Source organism: Artemia franciscana, chromosome 4 (assembly GCF_032884065.1).
Source record: "Artemia franciscana chromosome 4, ASM3288406v1, whole genome shotgun sequence".
Lineage (NCBI taxonomy): Eukaryota > Metazoa > Arthropoda > Branchiopoda > Anostraca > Artemiidae > Artemia > Artemia franciscana.
The window spans coordinates 57,682,770-57,705,433 of record NC_088866.1 but is presented as its reverse complement, the minus strand read 5'-3'; the positions used below and the strand labels follow the sequence as shown (position 1 = coordinate 57,705,433).

Below are 22,664 nucleotides of genomic sequence, written 5' to 3'. Positions count from 1 at the left end.
GGGGGAGAAGTAGCACTTAGCATGACGCAAAATGCAAATTATGAGAAAAATAGTACCAATAAGTACATGTAAACCATGAAAACCTGTTGCTAAAAAGAATGTAGACCCATAGATTCTATCTGCAATAGTGAAATAGGCTTCTATATATTCCAACCCTTGAAGAAATGAAAAATATAACCCTAGTAACACAGTAATTAGAAGTCCCTGGAGGCACTGATCAAAATTATTTTCTATCAAGGCATGGTGGGCTCAAGTTACTGTAGCCCCCGAAGCCAGGAGGATACTCGTATTAAGCAGGGGTACTTGAAATGGATTAAAGCTCTCTACTCTAATTGGGGGCCATAAGGCCCGAACTTCAATATTTGGCGACAAGCTTCTGTGAAAAAACGCTCAAAAGAAAGAGACAAAAAAAATAATTTCAGAAATAATAAATAAAATTATTCCTCATCGTAACCCAAATCCAACCTTTGTTGAATGTATTCCTTGAAAAGTAGCTTCTCGTGATACATCTCGTCATCATTGATATGAAACAAAAATGATTGTGACTAATCCCGTAAAGAACAGCATTCTATCAAAAGAATGAAATCATTTGACAAGTCCTGAAGTCATTGCAAAAGCTCCTGTTGCCTTATTATTTCTTGTAAAAGCCGCTGAATTTAGCTTTGAATTGTTATTTAGAAGCCTGAATGGCTTAACAAAAGAGTTTTAGATAATTTTCAAGAATTCAAACGAAATTCAGGAAGTTGTAACATAGGCACTGTTTGAAACTTGCCTTGGAATTCTTATTTCAAAGCCTGAATAGCGGAACTAAAAAGTTTTTGATAAGACTTCAAACGAGATCCAAGATGCTATTACACAGGCTCTTTTTGATAGTTAGATCGGAATCCCCATTTTGAAGCCTGAATGACGTAGCTAAAGAGTTTTAGATAATTTTCGAGAATTGAAACGAGATTAAAGATGCTGTAACACAGAGCCTGTTTCAAACTTAGTTTAGAATTCTTATTTCGAAGCTGAAATAGCGTATCTAAAGAGTTTTATATTATTTTCAAGAATTAAAACGTGATTTATAATGCTGTAACACACCCACTGTTTGAAAATTGGCTTAGAATTCCTAGTTCAAAGCGTGAATAGCTTAGCTAAAGAGTTTCAGATAATTTTCAAGAATGCAAACAAGATTCAAGATGCTTTAAGACTGGTTCTGTTTGATACTTATCTTCGAATTTTTCGTTCGAATCCTGCAATGCGTAGCTAAAGAGTCTTAGATAATTTTCAAGAATTCAAGCGAGATACAAAATGCTGTAACACCGGCCCTGTTTGATATTTGGCTTGCAATTCTTGTTTTAAACCCGGAAGAGCTTAGTTGAAGAGTTTTAGATAATTTTTTTTAGATAAGTCCAAACGAGATTCAAGATTTTGCAGCCTGAATAGCGTAAACAAAGATTTTTAGATAATTTTCGAGAATTCAACGAAGTTCGAGATGCTGTAGCACAGGTGTTGTTTGAAACTAAGCATGGAATTCTTATTTCGAAGGCTGAATAGCTTAATTAAGGGGTTTTAGACAATTTTCGAGATTCAAACGATACTCGAGATGCTGTAGCACAGGCCCTGTTTGATGCTTAGCTTGAAATTCTTATTTTGAACCCTGAATGGTGCAGCTAAAGAGTTCTAGATACTTTTCAAGAATTAAAACGAGATATAAAATGCTCCAACACAAGCCCTATTTGATACTTAGTTCAGAATTTTCATTTTGAAACCGGAATAGCATAGCAAAAAAGTTTTAGATAATTTTCACAAATCCAAACGAGATTCAAGATGCTCTAACACACGCCCTGTTTGAAAATTGGCTTGCGATTATTATTTCCAAGCCTTAATAGTGTAACTAAAGAGTCTTAGATAATTTTTGAGAATTCAAAAGGGGCTCCCAAAGGAATTTTTCTTGACTTCCAAGTTCCTCTTCCCTCCCCTTTAACTATGCCCCAGACTGTGCAAAGAGTCCAAAATCTAAAAAAAAGGAAAGACAGATCAGTGCTGGGTAATTTCATCTTGATTATTTGCTGAAGCAATAACAATCTTAAATTTAGCATATTCATCTTTTAGAGCAGGACCAGAATATCGACTCTCTTAGCAAATAAAACGAAGAGCTAGTTGTTGTGATTGTTTCTCTCCCTTTTATTCGTTTTCAAGACCGATAAATCATAGATGTCGCTCAATAGAACAATAAATAAAAATTAGACGAAAATGATAATACGCACTGCTTTTCTGTAAAAAACAGAAAAGGGAGACAAAAAGGGATTGATAAGCTGTTATTGTGATTTAGAACACAAATGACTAGATATTCGTTTTTTAATTGTCTATCCCAGTCTTACGGAAAATAAATAATTTAGACGAGCTATAAAACAGCTCGTGGTAACGAACTGTAGTAAGGAGCGACTCGGCTCAATAGTAACCAAAACTCTAAAAAATTGAATTTTGATATCAATAGCTACATAAAAAAAATTGCATTTTAATGCTGATTTTAAATATATAAGTTTCATCAAGTTTAGTCTTACCTATCAAAAGTTACGAGCCTGAGAAAATTTGTCTTATTTAGGAAAATAGGGGGAAACACCCCTAAAAGTCGTAAGATCTTAACCAATATGACACCACCAGATTCAGTGTATCAGAGAACCCTACTGTAGAAGTTTCAAGCTCCTATCTACAAAAATGTGGAATTTTGTATTTTTTGCCAGAAGACAAATCACGGGTGCGTGTTTATTTTTTTATTTTTTTCTTTTCCCCAGGGGTCATCGTATCGACCAATTGGTCCTAGAATGTCGCAAGGGGGCTCATTCTAACTGAAATGAAAAGTTCTAGTGCCCTTTTTAAGTGACCAAAAAAATTGGAGCGCATCTAGGGCCCCTCCCACGCTCATTTTTTCCCAACGTCAATGCATCAAAATTTTGAGATAGCCATTTTGTTCAGCATAGTCGAAAAACATAATAACTATGTCTTTGGGGATGAATTACTCCCCCACAATCCCTGGGGGAGGGGCTGCAAGTTACAAACTTTGACCAGTGTTTACATATAGTAATGGTTATTGGGAAGTGTACAGACGTTTTCAGGGGGGTTTTATTTTGTTTGGGGGTGGGGCTGAGGAGAGGGGGCTATGTTGGAGGATCTTTCCTTGGAGGAATCTGTCATGGGGGAAGAAAAATTCAATGACAAGGGCGCAGGATTCTTTAGCATTACTATAAGAAAACAATGAAAAATAAACATGAAAACGTTTTTTTCAAATGAAAGGAAGAAGTAGCATTGAAACTTAAAACGAACAGAGATTATTACGCATATGAGGGGTTCTAAAAATACTTTAGCATAAAGAGCGAGGTATTTAGGAGGAGATAAATACCTTGCTCTTTATTCTAAAGTATTTTTAGTAATTTTGACTATTTATTCTATGGCCTTTCTGATTCAGGGGTCATTCTTAAAGAATTGGGACAAAATTTAGGATTTAGAGTAAAGAGCGAGGTATTAACGAGGGTACAAACCCCCTCGTATACATGATAAAAATATAAGGTCATGAAAGTTTGTTACGTAAGTTAATTCTTAACTTACGTATATTTTTTACTAATAAAAACGTTCGTTAAAAAGTAAAAGTTCTAGTTGCCTTTTTAAGTAACCGAAAAATTGGAGGGCAACTATACATATACAAATTTCATTTTAATAATTTAAAATGAGAGCCAAAATCAAACATGCATTAATTCAAAAACGTTCAGAAATTAAATAAAAAAAAACTAATTTTTTTAGCTGAAAGTAAGGAGCGACATTAAAACTTAAAACGAACAGAAATTACTCCGTATATGAAATGAGTTGTCCCCTCCGCAATCCCTCGCTCTTTACGCTAAAGTTTGATTCTTTGCCACAATTCTACTGTTTAAAACAATTAAAAGCTTTAGCGTAAAGAGCGAGGGATTGTGGAGGGGACAACTCATTTCATATACGGAGTAATTTCTGTTTGTTTTAATTTTAATGTCGCTCCTTACTTTCAGCTAAAAAAATCAGTTTTTTTTATTTAATCAGTGATAAAAACGGATGAGAATAGCTGAATTATAAATGAATAGATTTATCATTAAATTTTTTATCCTCCCTTTCCTTTGCGGGAGGGGGCTCAGGGGTTTCACTTTCCCTTGTCCTTTTCCATGTTTTCTGTGCAAATTTCAAGATGAAATTCGCCATTTAAAATAAATTATTTTAGTTAAAAGAAATTTGAAAGAAGCAATGACAAAAACTGACTGGTTTGAGAAAATGAAGTTTTTTTTAATAGTATGGACGTAGGCCAATTACAGGCATCAAAATTCACCGAAAATTAAATCCATTTTGGTAGGAAGGATGTACCAAAGCGTTGCTTTTTCGTCTAACTGGCACTGCTTTCAGATCACTATTAAGTGGCAATACTAATCATAAAACTGGTTCGCGAAAACACTTTTTACTTGTCGGTTTGGGCAAAAAATTTCAAACATAAAACATCCGTATAGTGTTAAGAGTGTCATTCTATTATAATTAAATGATTTAGCACTGGCTTAATTTCCTCCGGATTTGACATATTTCACATTAGTTTGAGGTCAGAGAGAATTGAAAAATGATCTAGCATACTCTCTGGTATATTTGGAGAGAAAGGAAGGGTCTGAATTAGTGGAATCTTGGGTTAAATTGTTCAGGTAATATATTGGAAAATGTTGTATTCATACTGGAAAAGCAAAATTATCTATTAAAAAGTCCTAAATGATAAGACTTTAGCTTTGTTGAGCTACCCTAAACAGAGGATAAAATTCTAGTTTGACTTCTTTTTGTTTTGATTTGGAATTCTACTAGCCTACCAGGCTATAGATTAAATTTCCAGTCAAATTCCAGTTTAGCTACTTTTTGCTATCTTTGATTGGGGTTATGTTAGGTGAATGAAACTTTCAGTGATTAATCCATAGCTAAAAACATACTCTGAGAAGCTATTGCTAAGCTTATGTGATTACCCTCTTCTGTTTTTAAATCTTGGAATTTTGCGTACTGGACTGGTCTGTAACTATTAAAATTTTGGTAAAACAACATCTTACCTTAATTTTCAGCTAGCAGTTTCTGTTTCTCTGGTTTTAGCTCTGAAAATGCAATTCTTGTTATTTGAGTAGAATTTTAAGCCATATCAGTGTTTCGTATTTAAATATAGGGAAATGTATATCCTGAAAGTTTCCAAATCTTGGAAACTTCATAAATTGAAATTGAGCAAAGTTAGGACACTAAAAACGCTTTTTTCTTGTCATTTAAGTAGAAGATTTATTTTGCAAGGGTTTCACTTTTATAACACTAGCATTTCTAAGGGTGTGGACCAAATATCGAGATTTCCAACTGTCATCATCACTAACCAGCAATTCTATGGGATTTAATCCTTATTTCATTAGACAATGTGATTTAAGGTAATTTAAGGCAAACGTTTTTAAGAGAGAGAAAGAGTAGAGTTAGATGCTCCAAAATACTTTCCCATGATATAGTTTAGTCTCTAGACCCATCCCTAAAAGTTTCATTTTCCTAACCTAAACCTTTTTCAAGATAATACAAATTTATCTAAAATAGAATTTTACCAAACAGAAGTTTAACCTAATAATTTGTAATAACATATTGTTCAGGCTAGCCTTTGCAATCCCTACAAATTTTGGCTCTTCACAATAAAGCACTATTACAGGCTTAGCCTAACAAAAGAAAGTAGCAAACTGCTTAATCTTAATAAAAAATAATCCAAAGGACTTTATATTTCTTCAATACAAAATATATATTAATTTTTGTTTTCAGTAGAATACTAGTTAAGTATAAACCAGCAAATGTTTAAGAATTTTTTGAGGGGGGACAGCTGCCTAAAATTAATAAAATATTTCTGATAAGCACAAAAATATAACAAATTAAGCTAAACTAGGAAAATAGTTTTTTTCTCACTGAACAGTTACCATAACACATAATGTGTTGTTAGATTTTTGCAGTACTTGTGCATTATAGCCACCACATTCAAGTTCTATTGAGAAGTTTAGTTTGGCTAATGTTAATGACATAAAATAAAATATTATGAATATATAAAACTTTATCAACAAAATTATGAAAACTACAACAAAGAATCCTGGAATTTGTAAATCAGCATCATATCTAAATATATTGTATCTTACATTGTGATAGATTGTTTTAATGCCCTACTGTACAGGGGTAAATATTTAAATTATGTATCATAGGCAATTATCTGAAGAGTAATCTATTAAAAGTCCCCTGAGCTAACTAGGGAAGTTTTTTCTTTCTTTTTTACTTGCTTTCGCCTGTATCCAGTTCCTGATTGCCATATAAATTCCATATTCATAGTTAAATAACATAAGCTTTTGTATATAGACTATACCTTGTTGCTAATTTTTCTGGGCATAGAATGTTTGATTTGGTAAAGCCCTAGAGAAGGACCTGAAGAGAAAGAAACATAATAAAAAAAAAATTCATGCTTCATAATTTTTAGAATAATAGCTGGTAACACATTTTATATTCAACTTTGCTCTACTTTACCCCTCAATCCTCCCAATATAAAAATGTATTGCTGAAATTTCCTATTTTCCATTTGTTTTGTCAATCTGTCTCTCTAACTTCATCCCATGTAGCTGTAAATTAAACAAATGTGACAAACAATAACTAGAAAAACAGGTGACAGGAGGTTAAATGCATTGAAAATATGAAATTTGAGCCATATTTCTGCACATTGGGAGGGGGATTGAGATAAAGCATAGCCTAACTTAATGATTTTCTCTTGCTATGTAGGGTAATTGGAAAGTCACTTGTATATCATGCTGTCCTTTTCAGTTTTAGTTGGATAGAAAAAATCCAAAGAAAGTCCCCTTTGAAAAGATAGGAGCCACAAAGTGAGATTGTATTTGTCAAAGCTTGGAGGTTTGTCCCTTCTGTCTGTTTAAACAAAACAGAATCTTAATTGAAGCTTTGTTCATTTCTATCTTAAGGGTGCACAACAATTATGATATAAGGTACTTTTCTTTATTCAATTGTCTTCTTTGTTGTCTAAAAGACTTTTTTTTAATCTAGATGTTTCATAAATTGCTCATTTTTACCAGAAGTTCATTTGACCTACTTTGAAATCCCTGGTCTTAAAATTACATTTGACTTTGTTAAAGCTAGGAGACATAGACCTTGTGTTTGTTTAAAGAAAGTGAATAAACATTAGTAATTTGTATTGCACTAAAGCCCTAGGGCCATCACAATTCCAAACAAAAAAGAAACTTCACTTTAGAATATTCAATATTGTCTAACATAACAGAAACAAAGAAAAAAAATTACCAAATTTTACTTCTGCACTCTACTGTCAACATGAGACATTGTCCAAAATTTTAAAATCTTGCAAAACATTCATCCCTCATCACATTCACCAGTCATCTCTCATCAAGCCTGCACTTCATTTCTCATCTCACTCAATCCTACAAATGCATCAAATAACCCACTCTCTCATTAGTGCTTCCATAGATATGGTCAAAGTAAGAGCCATCTTGCTTACATTTTATTATATCTAGAGGTTTTCTGTAGCTAAGTCAGTACTTAAATATTTCATACACCTTTGTAAACAACCTTAAGATGGTAAAATAGGTTGGATTATCCAAATTTTTAGTTGCCACAATATATTTCAATCATTATTGTAATATAAAGGGCAGCCAATAGTAAAGGACCTGAATAAATATTTTAAGGTAATTAAAAAGGTTTATTACTCAAAAACTTGATAAAACTAAAAGGGACTTCTTAATGATTGATTACTTTAAAATATCTACATTATACACAACAATAAACCTTTGCTATAAAGGGAAAGTCAGTAAGGCCCAAAAACTATTCAATACTAATTGTGGTTTGAGACAGTTTGCTGAATGTCTAAATGATTTTAGATAGTAATGAAGATAAAATGTGGGCAAACTCAACACCAATATGCAAGTAAGTAAGTATGGCAGCACTGACACATCAAGGTCTAAACTGGCAGTGCTAATTTCCACTTTGTGACCCTTTGGCCAAGAATTGCAATTAAGGGCTGGGGGCCAGAAATCTTGTGCTTTTGTACACCCTCCCTGCTTACCTTTTGCATATTTCTCCATTTGCCTATTTAGAGCTGGTTTAGATCTGTCTAACATCACTGACCTCCATTTAAAACAAATAAACAGGCAATACTAGGAATCAAACCTGTACCCCATGGACAAAGGATTTCTTACTAAGAGTGCTTTCCACTTAGCCAAGAACATTACTACAACCAGAGTAGAACAACTATTAAAAAAAAATATTGAAAAAAAAACAAGATGGATTTACAGCCATTTTCACTAATCTTCAATACACATTGTATTTTACTTAGACAAGTTATTGTAAGGCAGGTGTCAACAAAGCTCCAGCAGGGATTGCTTTACTTAAGATGCAAACTAGCATGGTGAATACTTAGCTGGTAAAAACCCAATACACTAGCAATGCCAGGAATTAAACCTGTACCCCTTGGACAAAGGATTCCCAAACCAGAGTGCCAACAACTTAGCAAGGAACACAAATGTGACCAGAGAACTATTATTTAAAAAAAGAAATATTGAAAAAAACTCAATTCATGGTTGTTGCTTTTCTCTACTGTCCCATAAACAATATATTTTATTTAGACAAATTAATTTTAAGACACGTATCAACAAAACTCCATCAGGGATTGTATTTACTTAAGATACAACAAGCAATGTGATTGCATAGCTTTGTGATATTCTAGTCTTAAATAATGATAAAAAAGCAAATTTACATTTGCTATTTGTTTTCCAAACCATTTTAAGCAAAACCATTTGCAACAGAAATATGTCCATGGTTAGATTAGTGTCTATCCAAAATGCTTTACAACAGAAGGGACACATTTCTTGCAAAGCAAATACTCAGCTTTAATGCTATTCTGTGTCATCTCTAAAAAATTAAACTGTATCAGGTGTATTTTGATATAAGATACTTCTAAGACTTTTAGCAAGGGGGCAGGCATTTCTTCACAATTTATACAATGTGTAAAAGAGCACCAGGGGGTGAGATTGAAAAAAAAAACTTTCAGGGATGGGTCTAAAGGCTAAAGTATGTTCTGGGAAGGTCTGCTTACATGGAGTACAAAGAAACTGTTTCACAGCTTTCCTCAATCCACTTTATAAGGTTTTAAAGATATGCAGACATTTCCTAAATTTTGAAAAAAAAAATATTGATATGGCTTAAAATGCTACTCAAATAAAAGGAATTGCATTTTAAGAGCTAAAGCCAGAGAAAAAGAAACTGATAATTAAAAATTAAGGTAAATCTTGTTTTGTCAAAATTTCAATAGTATAGGTATAGACCTTTTGAGTAAGCAATTATCTAAGACTTAGAAATCAGAAAAGGGTTGACATAGAAGCCTGGCAGTACCTTCCCAGAGTGTTTTTGACCCTGGATTAATTACTGAGTTTCATTCTTGTAACCTATTCCCTTTCCAAGATAATGAAAATTAGCTAAACTAGAATTTTACATATTTTTTGCTTTGGATTCATTACTGGAAGTTCTATTTTCCTGACTTAACCCATTTCTAAGATAGCAAACAGTAGCCAAACTAGAGTTTGACCTGAAAATTTATCCATGGCCCTATAGGGTAAGGCTGAAATGTAAAGAGTTCTGACAAAGATGCAACACATCTTGAAGCATCTAGTAAGAATAGTAATTGGATTAACAATCCTTTATAACCACTAGGGTCTTGCTTCATCAAGGTTTTATCTCTGAAGCCAAATTACCAAGCTAAGGTCAAGTCTAGGGCATCAAAAGGATGAAACAAAGATTTCCAAGTATCTACATAAGTTTTCAAAAGCATATTCAAACTCTTGACTTCCTGTATTAAGGCCTATGTGAATCAAATTGCAGGATATAACCCAACATTTATCCAAATAGCCCTAATACGAAAAAAAAAAAAAAATTAAACCTTACTTTTGCGTGGCTAGAATTCTATTTGTCAGCTTATAATTCTTATTTTATATAGACTTATTTATAGCCTACGAATTCTTCTTTTCGAAATCTACGCCTGAAAAGATCAACCAACAATTATGAATGGTAGAACCCTACGGTTAAAAACAATGACAGTTCTGGTTAAATTAGAGTTCAACCAGTCAATTGTTTCACGCAAAATCACTTTTCATGACAACCTGGTTTGTCACTGTTTCACGCAAAAACAGCGGTTGAGCTCAACCACACCGAGTGGTTGAGCTCAAACAGTCTCTTTGGTTGACGCGAAAAAAGGCCTTAACATCTCGAAAATTGTCGCGAAGTTTTTAAATTTATTCCTCATGTCCAGTGAGGCAATTAAATAACTAGGTCTGCTTTTATGCTGTATATATTATTATCTAGTTTTTTTTAATAGAGTGGTATATAGGTAAAATTTCACATGAAGAGGTTTTTGTTATCTTGGAAAGCAGTTTAGTTTAGAATTAAACTCAGGAATTGATTTAAAGCCTAGGCTAAATTATGCCATGGAAATTTGTCTGAAAGTTGTCCTTTGGTTCTGCTTTATTTCAAAGGATTATTGCATTGAATCTGCTGTTTTTTTGCTCACAATACTTCCTTGTTCTGGCTCTATATTTTGGAAAGACATTCTAATGCTAGTGCAGAATTGCTCCTATAGCCTACTCAGAAAGAAACATCAGACAATTTTTAATATTTAAAGTAGCTTAATTAAATAATTGATAAAATAATTTGGTAGAATTCTAGTTGATTGGCTTCTTGCTATCTTAGAAAGGGGTTAGGTTAGGAAGATGAAACTTTCAGGGATGGGTCTGCAGTCTAAAGTATGTCCTTGGAAGATATTTGAAGTACCTACCTCCATTCCTTCTACCTCTAGAGGGCACTGAGCTTTGATGAACTTTAAAACTAGGCTAAGTAGTTATAAAAGTGAAACCTTGCAAAATAGATCTTTTCCTTGAATAAAGTAAAACAAAATTGTTTTCAGCTTCATAACTTTGCTCAGTCCCAATTTATAAGATTTTAAGGATATGCAAATACATTTCCTAAGTTTTGAAAAAAAACATTGATATGGCTCAGAATTCTACTCAAATAACAGGAATTGCATTTTGAGAACTAAAGGCAGAGAAAAAGCAACTGGTAAATAAAAATTAAGATAAAATGTTGTTTTCCAAAATTTCAATAGGTATAGACCTGTCATGTAGGTGAATTTTAGGGCCCTCTAGAGGGAGAAGGAGTAGAGGTGGGCACTTTAAAATACCTGCCCAGGATATACTTTAGCCTTTAGACCTAAAGCTTGGCCCAAACACATTCTTTTTTTCTTCAAATAGATTTAACAGCAAAGAAGCAATAGGCTACCAACAAAACAGAAAAATGCATTAAGAACTTAGGCTTTAATTTTAACTTGTATTTGCTTATTAGAAGGAGTGTAAATTAAAGTGAACTGATTGGTAAAATTCTAGTTTAGTGACTTCTTGCTATCTCAGAAAGGGGTTAGGTTATGAAAATGAAACTTTTAGGGATGGGTCTATAGGCTAAATTATGTCCTGAGAAGGTATTTTGAAGTACCTACCTCTACTCCCTCTCCCCCTAGAGAGTCCTGACCTCTGATGACCTTTAAAACTATGTGTTTTATAAAACAAAACCTTGCAAAATAGATCTTCTGCTCAAATAACATAAAATAAATAAAATAAAGTAATAAAAGAAAATTGTTTTCAGCTTCACAACTTTGCTCAATCCCAATTTATAAGGTTTTAAAGATATGCAAATACATTTCCTAAATTTTGAAAAAAAAAACATTAATATGGCTCAGAATTCTACTCAAATAACAGGAATTGCATTTTGAGAACTAAAGGCAGAGAAAAAGCAACTGGTAACTAGAAATTAAGGTAAAGTGCTGTTTTGTCAAAATATTTACATACCCCTGTAAAATTGGTATTTTGCCTATTTTATCTTTTATACCAGTATCTAACACGTTTTACTGATGTATTTTACTAGGGCTTGCAATTTTCACAGTACAAAAGTGTAAAGAGGCTGCTAGTAACTTGTTTGGATATGATTTTGTTTATCTATAGCTATATCACCTGGTTTAAAATGGTGAAACATTAGCTGAAATAAAATTGTGTTATGTCTGTGAGCTGTTAAAGACAGAAAGAGCTACAAGCAGGATTGACATATGACAAACATGGCAGGATTGACATATGACATATGAAAAAAAAAAAAAAATAACCAAGAGAAACAAGTGTCATGTCAGCCAGTGGGCAGAAAAGAAGCAAAAATGACAGAAGCAGATATTTTGTCAGGAACTTTTGCCCAAACATATACAGTGCTAAAAAAAGAAGCAAATATAACCTTTTGAAGTAACTCTTAACAGAGCAGAAGAAAACTGAATCAAACAAACCAAGCCAGAATAAATGAAAGAATATCCACCAATTAGAGTTGGCAAGAATTCTCTGCTTAGTGATTGACTTAGCTTGTCTACTGACCTAATTTTCATTAAAAATATAGTAGATGATCTTAATTTAAACTGAAGAAAAAACATGTTATATGAATAATTTAATTTTAAGATATTGTAAAATGGGTTTAATGGAATATCTTCAGTATCTCTTTTTAAAGCAAGGTCTCAATTTAAGGATTTTTCTTAATTTCAATTGTGTTCCTAAAAGAATGTGTGAAGCCAATTGCTTCAGATTTTAAAGTTGCCTCATCAAAAAAACTAAATGATCTAGATTTTAAACAATGTATAGGACCAGGAGAATCAATATTCTCATTTTTATTTTAAATTTTACATTCCTCAGAAATTTTGCATTCAATTCAATTCAATTCAATTTATTCAAAAAGAAAAGAAAACACATAACAACAATAATAATAAAGATCCTAGAAGCGAACTTGTTAAGGACCAAAACAACAAAAAATTGTAAATGAAAAAGAGAGAGAAGAAAAAAAAAAAGAGAAAACAAGGGTAATTAAAGCAAATTGAACAAACATTTAGAGAAATATAATATCAAGATTTTAGTACATTATTATATAGCGTCCGAAAACTTGTGGATAGCTCGACACTGGAGGGTATTACATTCCATTGAATTATAGATTTATAAATTGGGGATCGCTGTGCAGAACTAGAGATACACCTGGGGACAATGAAGGAACGGTTGGATGAACGGAGACAGTGGCCTTCAGAATTATTACTATTAAAATAAGTTAATAAGTGGGGAGGAAGATTTTTATGGTAAGTGGAATATGCAAGGGATAGATTTAACTTTTTGATGATTTGTTCAAAAGGGATAATACCAAAATCGGAGTACAAGTCCTTGGTGGGATATAGTCGTGGCAACCAAAAAACTGCTTTGATGGCACGGTTTTGAGCAGATTTTAATTTATTGGTAACTGAAGGATAAGTATTGCCCCATACAGATCCGCAGTATGAGATATATGGGTAAATAAAAGAATAATAAAGGGTGACAAGGATATCGAGAGGAAGAAAATAATTCACACGATTAATTATACTTACCTGTCGCAAAATTATGGCTCTAACATAGGACACATGTGTTGCAAATGATAGGCAGGAGTCTATGTGGACACCAAGAAACTTGGCAACTTTGACCTGCGGGAGGAGATTGGTAGAATATTTTAGGCCAAGTGCTGGCTGAACTTCATTTTTTTTGTAAGGGGTTTGAAATAATACCACCTGACTTTTCTTGCTGTTAATGGTCATGCAGTTAACGAGACACCACTCCTGTACTCTATTCAGAAGGGTTTGAGTAGAGGTGACGACGGATGGTAAATTAGGACCGGTGATGAAAAAGTTGCTATCGTCAGCAAAAAGTACTGGGTGCACTGATGGGCCCAGGTCCGTAATCAAATCATTAATATAAAGGAGAAAAAGTATTGGACCAAGAACAGAGCCCTGTGGGACGCCCCTCCGGACAGGTAGGGGATGTGAAGTCACCCCGCCCAGTCTCACACTCTGTACTCTACCAGAGAGATAAGAGCCGAACCATGAGAAAGGAACTCCGCGAATCCCTAGGTTATTGAGTTTACTTAATAAAACACTGTGATCAACCATGTCAAAGGCCTTTGAAAAATCCAGAAATAAGCCCAATACAGTATTTTTAAGGTCAAGTTGGGAACGTATAAACTGTGTGGCGTCTATTAGTGCATGAGCAGTTGAAAATTTGGCACAGAAGCCATATTGATGAGGAGAAATCAACGAATCTGATGACTGATTCCCAAATACAAAGGGAGAAAGACGTCGGAATATAATTCTCTCGAGCACCTTAGATATAACTGGGAGAAGTGAGATTGGACGATAATTGCTTATCTCAGACGGATCGCCTTTTTTATGAATCGGGATAACAATTGCTGATTTAAATATTTCTGGGAAGACTCCATTGGTCATAGACAGGTTTGCTATGTGCACAATGGGTTCACAAATATAGGAAGATACGGTCCTAAGAAGCTTATTACTTATGCCAAAGAAGTCAGGTGTACTACTATTAGAGAGAGATTCGATAACTTGAAGCACCTCTTTGCGATCAGTTGGAGAGAAAAACATGGATCTGGGATTCTTGCTAGGGTGCACTGACTGTGAGAAGGAACAGGAGTTAGCATTTGGAATATTAGTGAAATAATTATTAAAAGCATCCGGTACTAAAATTGGGTCAATTAATCTGCCACTGATGTCCCTAAGGTTAATAGGAACAGATCTTGAATTCCTTTTTTTTGAAAGGATTTCATTTATTGTAGACCAAATTTTTTGCAAGTTCCCTTTGCAGTGAGAGATTTTTGAATAATAATAATTTTTCTTTGCTTCCCGGATGAGTTTGGTATATATGTTTTTGTATTTTTTATAATTAGTCAGGTCAATAACGCTACTGGTTTTGCAAGCTAACTTATATAGGTCATTTTTTCGGTATGAAGAGATTATCAGGCTATTTGACATCCAGGGGCGTATATGGGTAGTTTTTCGGTTTGATTTACGAACTGGAAAGGTTGAACTAATAAGATCACTCAATCCCTGTGTGAAACTACTTGTGGCTGAATTAACATCCTGACAATCCAAAGTCTTGGACCAGTCAAAGGATTTCAAACAATCCGTGAACCGGTTCATATTCACAGTATTATATATTCTATTAGACATAGGGGTATTAGTTCTACGGGGTTGAGTAGCTGATAGGGAGGGTAAGGAAAGATAGATTGGAAAGTGATCTGACAGGTCAGAAAATATTATTTTGGAGGACAGGTGGTTTCCCAGGGAAGTGGATACAAAAATGTTATCAATTAAAGTAGCGGTAGACCTCATGGGATCAACTCTAGTAGGAAAAAGGATTGTGGGAAGAAGACCACTTGAGGTAAATGTTTCAAAGAAGGTATCACTATCATTGTTATTGCTAACATTTAATAAATTACAATTGAAGTCCCCAAAAACTATTGCCTTCTTTTGTGGTAAATGAATAAAACTAGAAAAATCATCAAACAGATTACAAAAGAAAGGTGTCGGAAATGAGGGTGGCTTATAAAATAACGAAAAAATAAAAGGATTCTCGTCTACACTTATGTCGACGATTATTGAATAAATGCATCTGTTATTTATAGGTTGTGAGAACAAGAATTCACAATCGAATAGTCTGGTGAATTTTAGACTTGATCGGATGTAAAGAGAAATGCCACCAGAGGACTTGGTTAATTTTCTTTCAATATGAATAGCTTGAAAGCCAGTGAGAGAAAATTCATTAGTATCATCAATTTCTGAAAGCCACGTCTCCGTTATTCCAATTACGTCGAAAGGGCAGTAACCATTTGTTAAAATTAAATCTTTAAAATTAGCCCACTTATCCCGTATGCTTCTGATATTAAAGCAAATTACATTAAGTTTGGTCTCTTCCATTAGCTTAGGTTTCACATTTTTCACAAAATCAAAAGTGTCGAGATATTTACAGTTAATTTGGTTTAAAGGGCTATCGGGGCTAGCTAAGGTGTTGGTGGACAGATTATTTTGGTCATCGTAATAATTAAAAACAACATTATTGCACAGTGACAAATTATTAAGAAACGTAAAATCTTGTAAAGTACTTGTACTTGTGTTTGTTTGACTGTTCATTTCTTAAGCAGTAGTTTCTGTGCTTCTGGACATTTATACGAATAACAGGGGTGGTCGGAGGAGCCACAGAGAGCACATTTCATGACAAGTTGACACGGGTTTTCTTTGGAGTTCTGGTGGTCACCAGCGCAGTTAGAGCATCTCGGGGAAGCTTTACAGTTATTTGCAGTATGGCCGTAGCACTGGCATTTGTAGCACTGGGTAGGCAAAAACTTGTACTCAGTTATAGGTAGACGCTCGTAACCAATAACAAGGGGATTCTCAGTGGCATAGTTTAGGTGGTCACGTGACTCAAACTTTAATCGAAAAGACCTCGTACTTCCTAACTGAACAACTTCTATACAGTTATTAGCGAGATCACATAGGTCACTTTTAGATGTTCCGTCAGGCACTCGGCGTACTATACCGAAAAAGGCAGGACTCTTCACTTTAGCATTAATGGATTGGTCTACTTTGCTTAATGCATCTGCCAAAGTATTGGCGGCACCCTTGTCCGACAGAACTACTTGCCATGTATCCCTCCTAGGCCTCAAAACAACTATGCTTGAACTGACACCCCCACAAGCTTTATCCAGGAAATCTTTTCGAGCGTCAGGATTATTCAAGTTTTTTGGTGGATTTTTCACAATAACTGAATAGGACGGTTTTGCGGGTGGGGGAGGTTTCATATCAGGAATAGTTTGCACGACCGGCATTCATACTGTCATTCTTCTAGGAGCCAGCATTTAGTCCCTCCCTAGAATATGCCCCCCCCCAAGGAAATCCCCCCTATTTCCATCCTGGATAATTATGTATTTTCACTAGAAGAGAAATTGAAATGTTTAATCTTCTGTTTAAGTCAGTGACAATTGTATAGCATTGCCTATAGTAAATACTCATTAGGGTTTAAAGTGTTAACATTTGTTCATTTATTTTTCCCATGGGCACTTTATGTGGAAGGGGTGGTCAAATAAACTTTGGAGGGGGCTCAGTCAATTGGAAATCAAGAGTTCCAGTGTCCTTTTATAAGATTTACCCTGATTTTCAACCAATTGCTACCAAATGAGTTGTTACTGACTACAGTTTCTTTAAGAAATTCTTATCTTAGTTAAATGGCCATTGTGTTTCAGCAATTGTTTAGAATGAATCTTCAGATAAATACAGTATTAGTTGTAATGATAAGGAGAAGTTGGAGGTAGAAATTGATATATAATCTTCAGGACCATATTGAAGACTTTTTTTTTGGGGGGGGGGGGTTCAGAACAAGCACAGTCATCAGAATCTGAGTCTGAAGGAGAAGAGATTTGCCAGCAGATCAGGTCTACTTTATGTTAGCTAATAACAAGCTAGAACATCTTTATTATTTTGTATAAAAGTTTCATTTGTATATTAGTTTTATTTTATATTATTATATTGATTGTATATTATTTTATAGTCTCACTTGTGTTTTTATTAAGTGTTATTATTATTTTGTATTCTTTTAGCTTTTCATGGCTCTTCTTGGTGGTAGCAAGTGTCTTGTTAGATCAGTTTATGCAAGCCTTCAGAGACATCAGGTCCTAAAATTAGGTAATGTATATTTCTTCATCAGTCCCCATAATGCAAACCCCATTTAAAAGTATGCATGTTCTTGGCAGGGGTGTAAGTTTGAGGGGGGGGGGGCTGGTAGTTGCTCTACCAATCTTTGTTCCCCTAGATTGAAAAATTCTTTTTTTTTGGGTGTTTTCATTAAGAAAAAAAAAATCTCCCTTGCTTAGATATAGGAAAATACCCTTTTCAGTATCTACATCAAAAAAGGAAAAAATTTTGCCCTCCCCTATATTTTTGTGAATTGGCGCTAATATTCTTGGACATTAATCCTTTGCCCAAGAGAAAAGTTTTGAATTGTGAAAAGAGACTCTCAGTTTTTGTGTATTATGACATTCCTGTAACATGGGGTCATGGTTTTTAGAACAAACTGTGTTGTAGGCTATATTTTCAGTTCAGTTCAATCTAGTGGAATAATAAGACATGTCTTGTAAATAGCATCATTTCATGAATTCAAATGCAAGAATAAATTATGTGATTGGAAGAATATTTCTGGAGAAAATGGAATAGAAAAATTAACAAAAAACAGGTATTTGTCCATTCAACAATCAATTCTAAATAAAAAAAAAAAAAAATCAAAATTCTTCAAGAAATGATGCATAATTGATTCTTTTGATACTCCTTAATATTGCTGTTCCATTAGCAAGACTGATTTGAATACTGAGAGTTGGAAATAAGTGTGTTATGGAAAAATTAATCCTTTTTTGTGTCAATTTTGAATACAAAAACTTTAAGCTGCAAAGGTAATTTCAAAAAAGCATGTTTTTAAAAAGGGGACTCCATGGAGCAAAGATTGGTTTTTGGTAAAAATGTATGCCAGAGAATGTGATAATAAGTAATAATGCTAAAAATGTGCTAAAAGTACTAGAATGTACTAGAATGTGCTAAAAGTAATTTTTCTATGAACAAACAAAGTCTAAATCCAGTATGCAAATGAGCAAAGTTCCTTTCTCAGGCCCTTGGTTTGAACAAACAAAGTCCAAATCCAGTATGCAAACGGACAAAGTCCCTTTCTCAGACACTTGGCTTGAACAAACAAAGTCCAAATCCAGTATGCAAATGGGCAAAGTTCCTTTCTCAGGCACTTTTTTTTGAACAAACAAAGTCGAAATACATTATGTGAAAAGACAAAGTCCTTTTCTCAGACATTTGATTTGAACAAACAAAGTCCAAATCCAGTGTGACAATGGACAAAGTCCCTTTCTCAGACACTTGGTTTGGACAAAGAAAGTCCAAATACAGTATGCAAATCGACAAAGTCCCTTTCTCAGACACACGGTTTGAACCATGTATTAAGAAGGCTAAACAAAAATCCTTTTCAGGGCCTCCATGTTCAACCTAGCAAAACCTCAAAAGAGTTTATAAAAGTTAATACCTATAAGTTGCCATTGCATGTGACATACCAACCATTCCAGAATGGCACGGTTGGACATGGATTATGAAAAACCCAAATGTGGGTATTCAAAAAAATAATCAGCAAAATTCCTGTACATCTTCATGTTGGATGTGGGGTGGCATGAAAATAGGGCTTAAAAAGTAAAATAGTACTAAATATCTGTAAAACAACATTAAAAGTGTATATTTACTGTTTGCCATACCCTGAGACAACCCAGTTAGGTTTACCCAATAAACATACACAGTCCTCTTCCATAATGCATTCTCTGCTATTTATTCTCATTGTAGCCATGCCTGTGTATAGGGGAGAGAGTCCCTCCCCTAAAAAAAAAAAAAAATCAATAATACTGGCTTAGAATGCCTCTTGCAATTTTGTCTCCCCCACAAGGTCAGACCTGCTTACATCTATGATTGTGGAGTGTGTGTTTGTATGCAAAATGATTGAGCTTGAACCACAGGCAAAGGGCACATGTCAGGTATTTGATGTAACTTGGAAACTATTTAGTGATGATGGAGGTGTATATTCGAGAAAGGGTTGCAACATTATGTATATATGGGCTTATTTGCTCAGTATATATTTGTTGTAAGTCTTCTAGTTTTACTTCTGCGGTTTTTAGCACAAATTTTTTACTTTTAAACTAAGTGCTAACAGACCACGAAAGTTTTTTACTTGCGTGTTAATTTACTTGAAAATAACTTACATTTAACAAATTGCCCTCCCCCCCCCAAAAAAAAATGTTCTTCCTTTCCTCGCCATTAAAGAAAAACCAAAACAAACTTGCTGTCTCTATTGTTTTCTTATTTCCCATTTGAGTTAAAGGCAATAAACTTTTGTAGTTTGAATTGTTTTGCCTGAATAGTAAACTGACAAGTGTACAGTGTGAGATTATTTTATTTAGTTATTGACCCTGTGATTTGTATTTTTTTTTATATTTGCTGTAATATTCTCCCATCTTTCTATCCTCTTGCATTGTTAGAAATTTATATATGAGATTTGAAAAGAGCATAAAATAAGGAATCTAATCGTAGGCCTTCTACTTTTATTTTATTAATTTACTTCACTCTATGGATTCTCCAAGCTAAAATGTTACCAAGCCTTGATATGGCTTCAATTATACTGTGAAAAGGAATTGTATTGTCAAAAAGAAAACCCAGTAAAAAAGAGACTGAAAGTTTAAAATTAATTTAAAATACTTTTTGTCAAAAGTTAATACAGGCACCCCTGTACCCTGATAGACCTGTCATCAATGCAATATTCAAAGCTCTGGAAATAAGAAACAGGTAGATATAGTGGCCTGATAACAATCTCATTGAGTAGAATTTTTTGTACTTTTTACTACTTCTTTTCTAATTTTTTACTGCTTCTTCATTGAGTGGAAGTTTTGTTCACCTAACTCAGCTGCTTTCCTTGTTAGCAAAAAGCCATGTTACAAGAAGCCATCAATCATCTTTGTCTTTATTTGACAAGATCACAAATTTGCCCATATGAGTTTGTTAATAGTTGATTTATAGTAAACCATTCATTGTTAAAGGTCTATAAAAACAACTCTTTAGAAAGAGAAATGCTTGAACAAAAAGAGAGACATTTCTAGATTGCCAATTTTATGTTAATTTTTACGGTTTAGTTCACATGTTGACAATTCGTCCCAAGCCCCCTCTGATGGTCTCCTATATCCTATTTTCTATAAAAATGTAAAAAAAAGGCTATAAAACAGGAAAAAAAGGTGGAATTTTTACGCCATAATATGCAATAAGTATAAGTGAATCATATTTTCTTGTTCCTCCCCTTTTTCTTTTACACAGCTTAGAGCTGACCCAGAGTCTGTCTGGCCTTTGCCTTGATAGGTGAATATGCGTGTGTCTATTCAAAGCTCTGTTGCCTTGATTCGGGTGTGACATGTGAATCCCATGTTTTATTTCCTGTTACGATGAATAATGATTAAGCTAAACTCTTTTGTAAAGACCAGGGGGGGGGACTTAGGGTGGAGGCAGCGTCGGAAAATTTCTGTTGGTTTTAATTTTTAATGTTGCGCTTTACTCTCATTGAGAAAGTGTTTCTATTACGTTAGCTTTTCTCAGTTTGTATATTATATTCAGGAGTTTCTGACATATGAAGGAAATGGAAGTTGTCCCCAACCTCTTTTAGTTTTATAAATGTATAATTGTTTGCCTCAAAAACGAAATCTGCCCCCAAAAAAGGCGAACCTATAAACATTTTTCATTGGGGGATTAGATAGGGGATTTTACCGCTCTCGAGGAGATTTTGGGAGGAAAGAGGGTGGTTTTCACCAAAATTGTTCCCTTTCTGACAGTGTTTCCAACTCCTTTTTAACTATGCATATTTTATTATATTAATAGCTTTTGATTGGCATTTCAATCTTAATGATTGTCACAAATTCAGATTATGATCAAAAACAGATTCTTTTGATGTATACCTGGATATTCTAGTTCCTTTTATAAAATTTGGCTTACTATTGTCATTGGTCTCTCTTTACGTATAGCTCATTACCATGAACTGTTTGGAACAATATATAGAATTAGTCAGGTTTGCTGTATGTGCAACACTGGAATGAGAAACAAATTCATTCATTATTAAGTCATTGGCATCAAATTCTTTTTGGCTATTATGAGAGTTTTCAGGGGGATTTGGTATTTCTAGCGTGAAATTGGCAGTGCCGGCCTGAGGCCTTATTTTGAATTCTCAGTTAAAGTTGCATTGGAGTTTTAAAACTTGATAGATTTGTATTTGGAAGCAGGCTTTTTTGTACCTTTGTAACAATTTTTATTGTCAATCAATATAAGTTTGGCAACCTTGTGATAAGATTGTATTTGGCTGTTTTTAAATTAAGAATTAAACATCTTAAAAAATTGAAACTTGTTGTAAAGTTGAACTTGAGTTATGAAAAGAACTGAAGCGACTATATCAGGATTTTCTACGCTACTCTAGAAACGAATTTGTTGCTTCAATTTTAGCGTGTTGAACGCTACAAAAAACTAATTTTGTATTTTTCCACATGTTGCATAGAAAGTGCTGTCTTGGCAAGGTTTTTTTTTTTAGGGGGATCAAATCGAGAAGGCGCAACAGTATCTGGTTTTGATCGTTCAGCCGATTCATATCAATCACAATCTCAGAAGAAAAAGAAGAAAATATTGTATGCTGAAGTCATTGAAGGTAGTTGGAACTGTTTTGTAGCTTGTCTATTTGGTATAGGAAGTGAACTAAATTATATTTATGATATTAGGGCATCCTAAGTGTTGCAGCAACCTTTGATAAAAGTTGCTGATTGTTGCAGGACTAACCTTTTCATTTTGCTTCTAAATCAGTTGATTGTAATTAAAAATTTCAAAAATCTTATGTCTCATGATTAAATTAAAAAAAAAAAAAAAAAAAGATGACACATTCTTCAAAAATCGGTCTTGAAATACGCTGAAATTTAAAATTAACTTTAAATTCTATTTTCTGATTAAAATCAATGTAGTTAGTTTTAAATGTACCATATATACAGTCTAATGCTTTATTACTTTGTCCCAAAACAAAATAAAAAATCTGTGTATATAATCTATAAAATAGCAGCGTGTGTGAGCT

General features: G+C 33.9%; 2 protein-coding genes across 2 annotated transcripts in view; both read left to right on the top strand.

Annotated features, from left to right (window-relative positions):
• LOC136026655 (small ribosomal subunit protein uS9m-like) overlaps nucleotides 1-22,664 on the top strand; it is a 507,124-nt gene that overhangs the window by 209,534 nt on the left and 274,926 nt on the right. The window lies entirely within an intron of this gene.
• LOC136026652 (DNA-directed RNA polymerase, mitochondrial-like) overlaps nucleotides 10,313-22,664 on the top strand; it is a 122,368-nt gene continuing 110,016 nt past the window's right edge. The window contains exons 1-3 of the mRNA XM_065703388.1: nucleotides 10,313-10,374; nucleotides 17,581-17,665; nucleotides 22,137-22,250. Of these exons, the coding sequence (XP_065559460.1) occupies nucleotides 17,587-17,665; nucleotides 22,137-22,250 (193 nt within the window). The 5' untranslated portion in view covers nucleotides 10,313-10,374; nucleotides 17,581-17,586. The remainder of the gene's footprint in view (nucleotides 10,375-17,580; nucleotides 17,666-22,136; nucleotides 22,251-22,664) is intronic.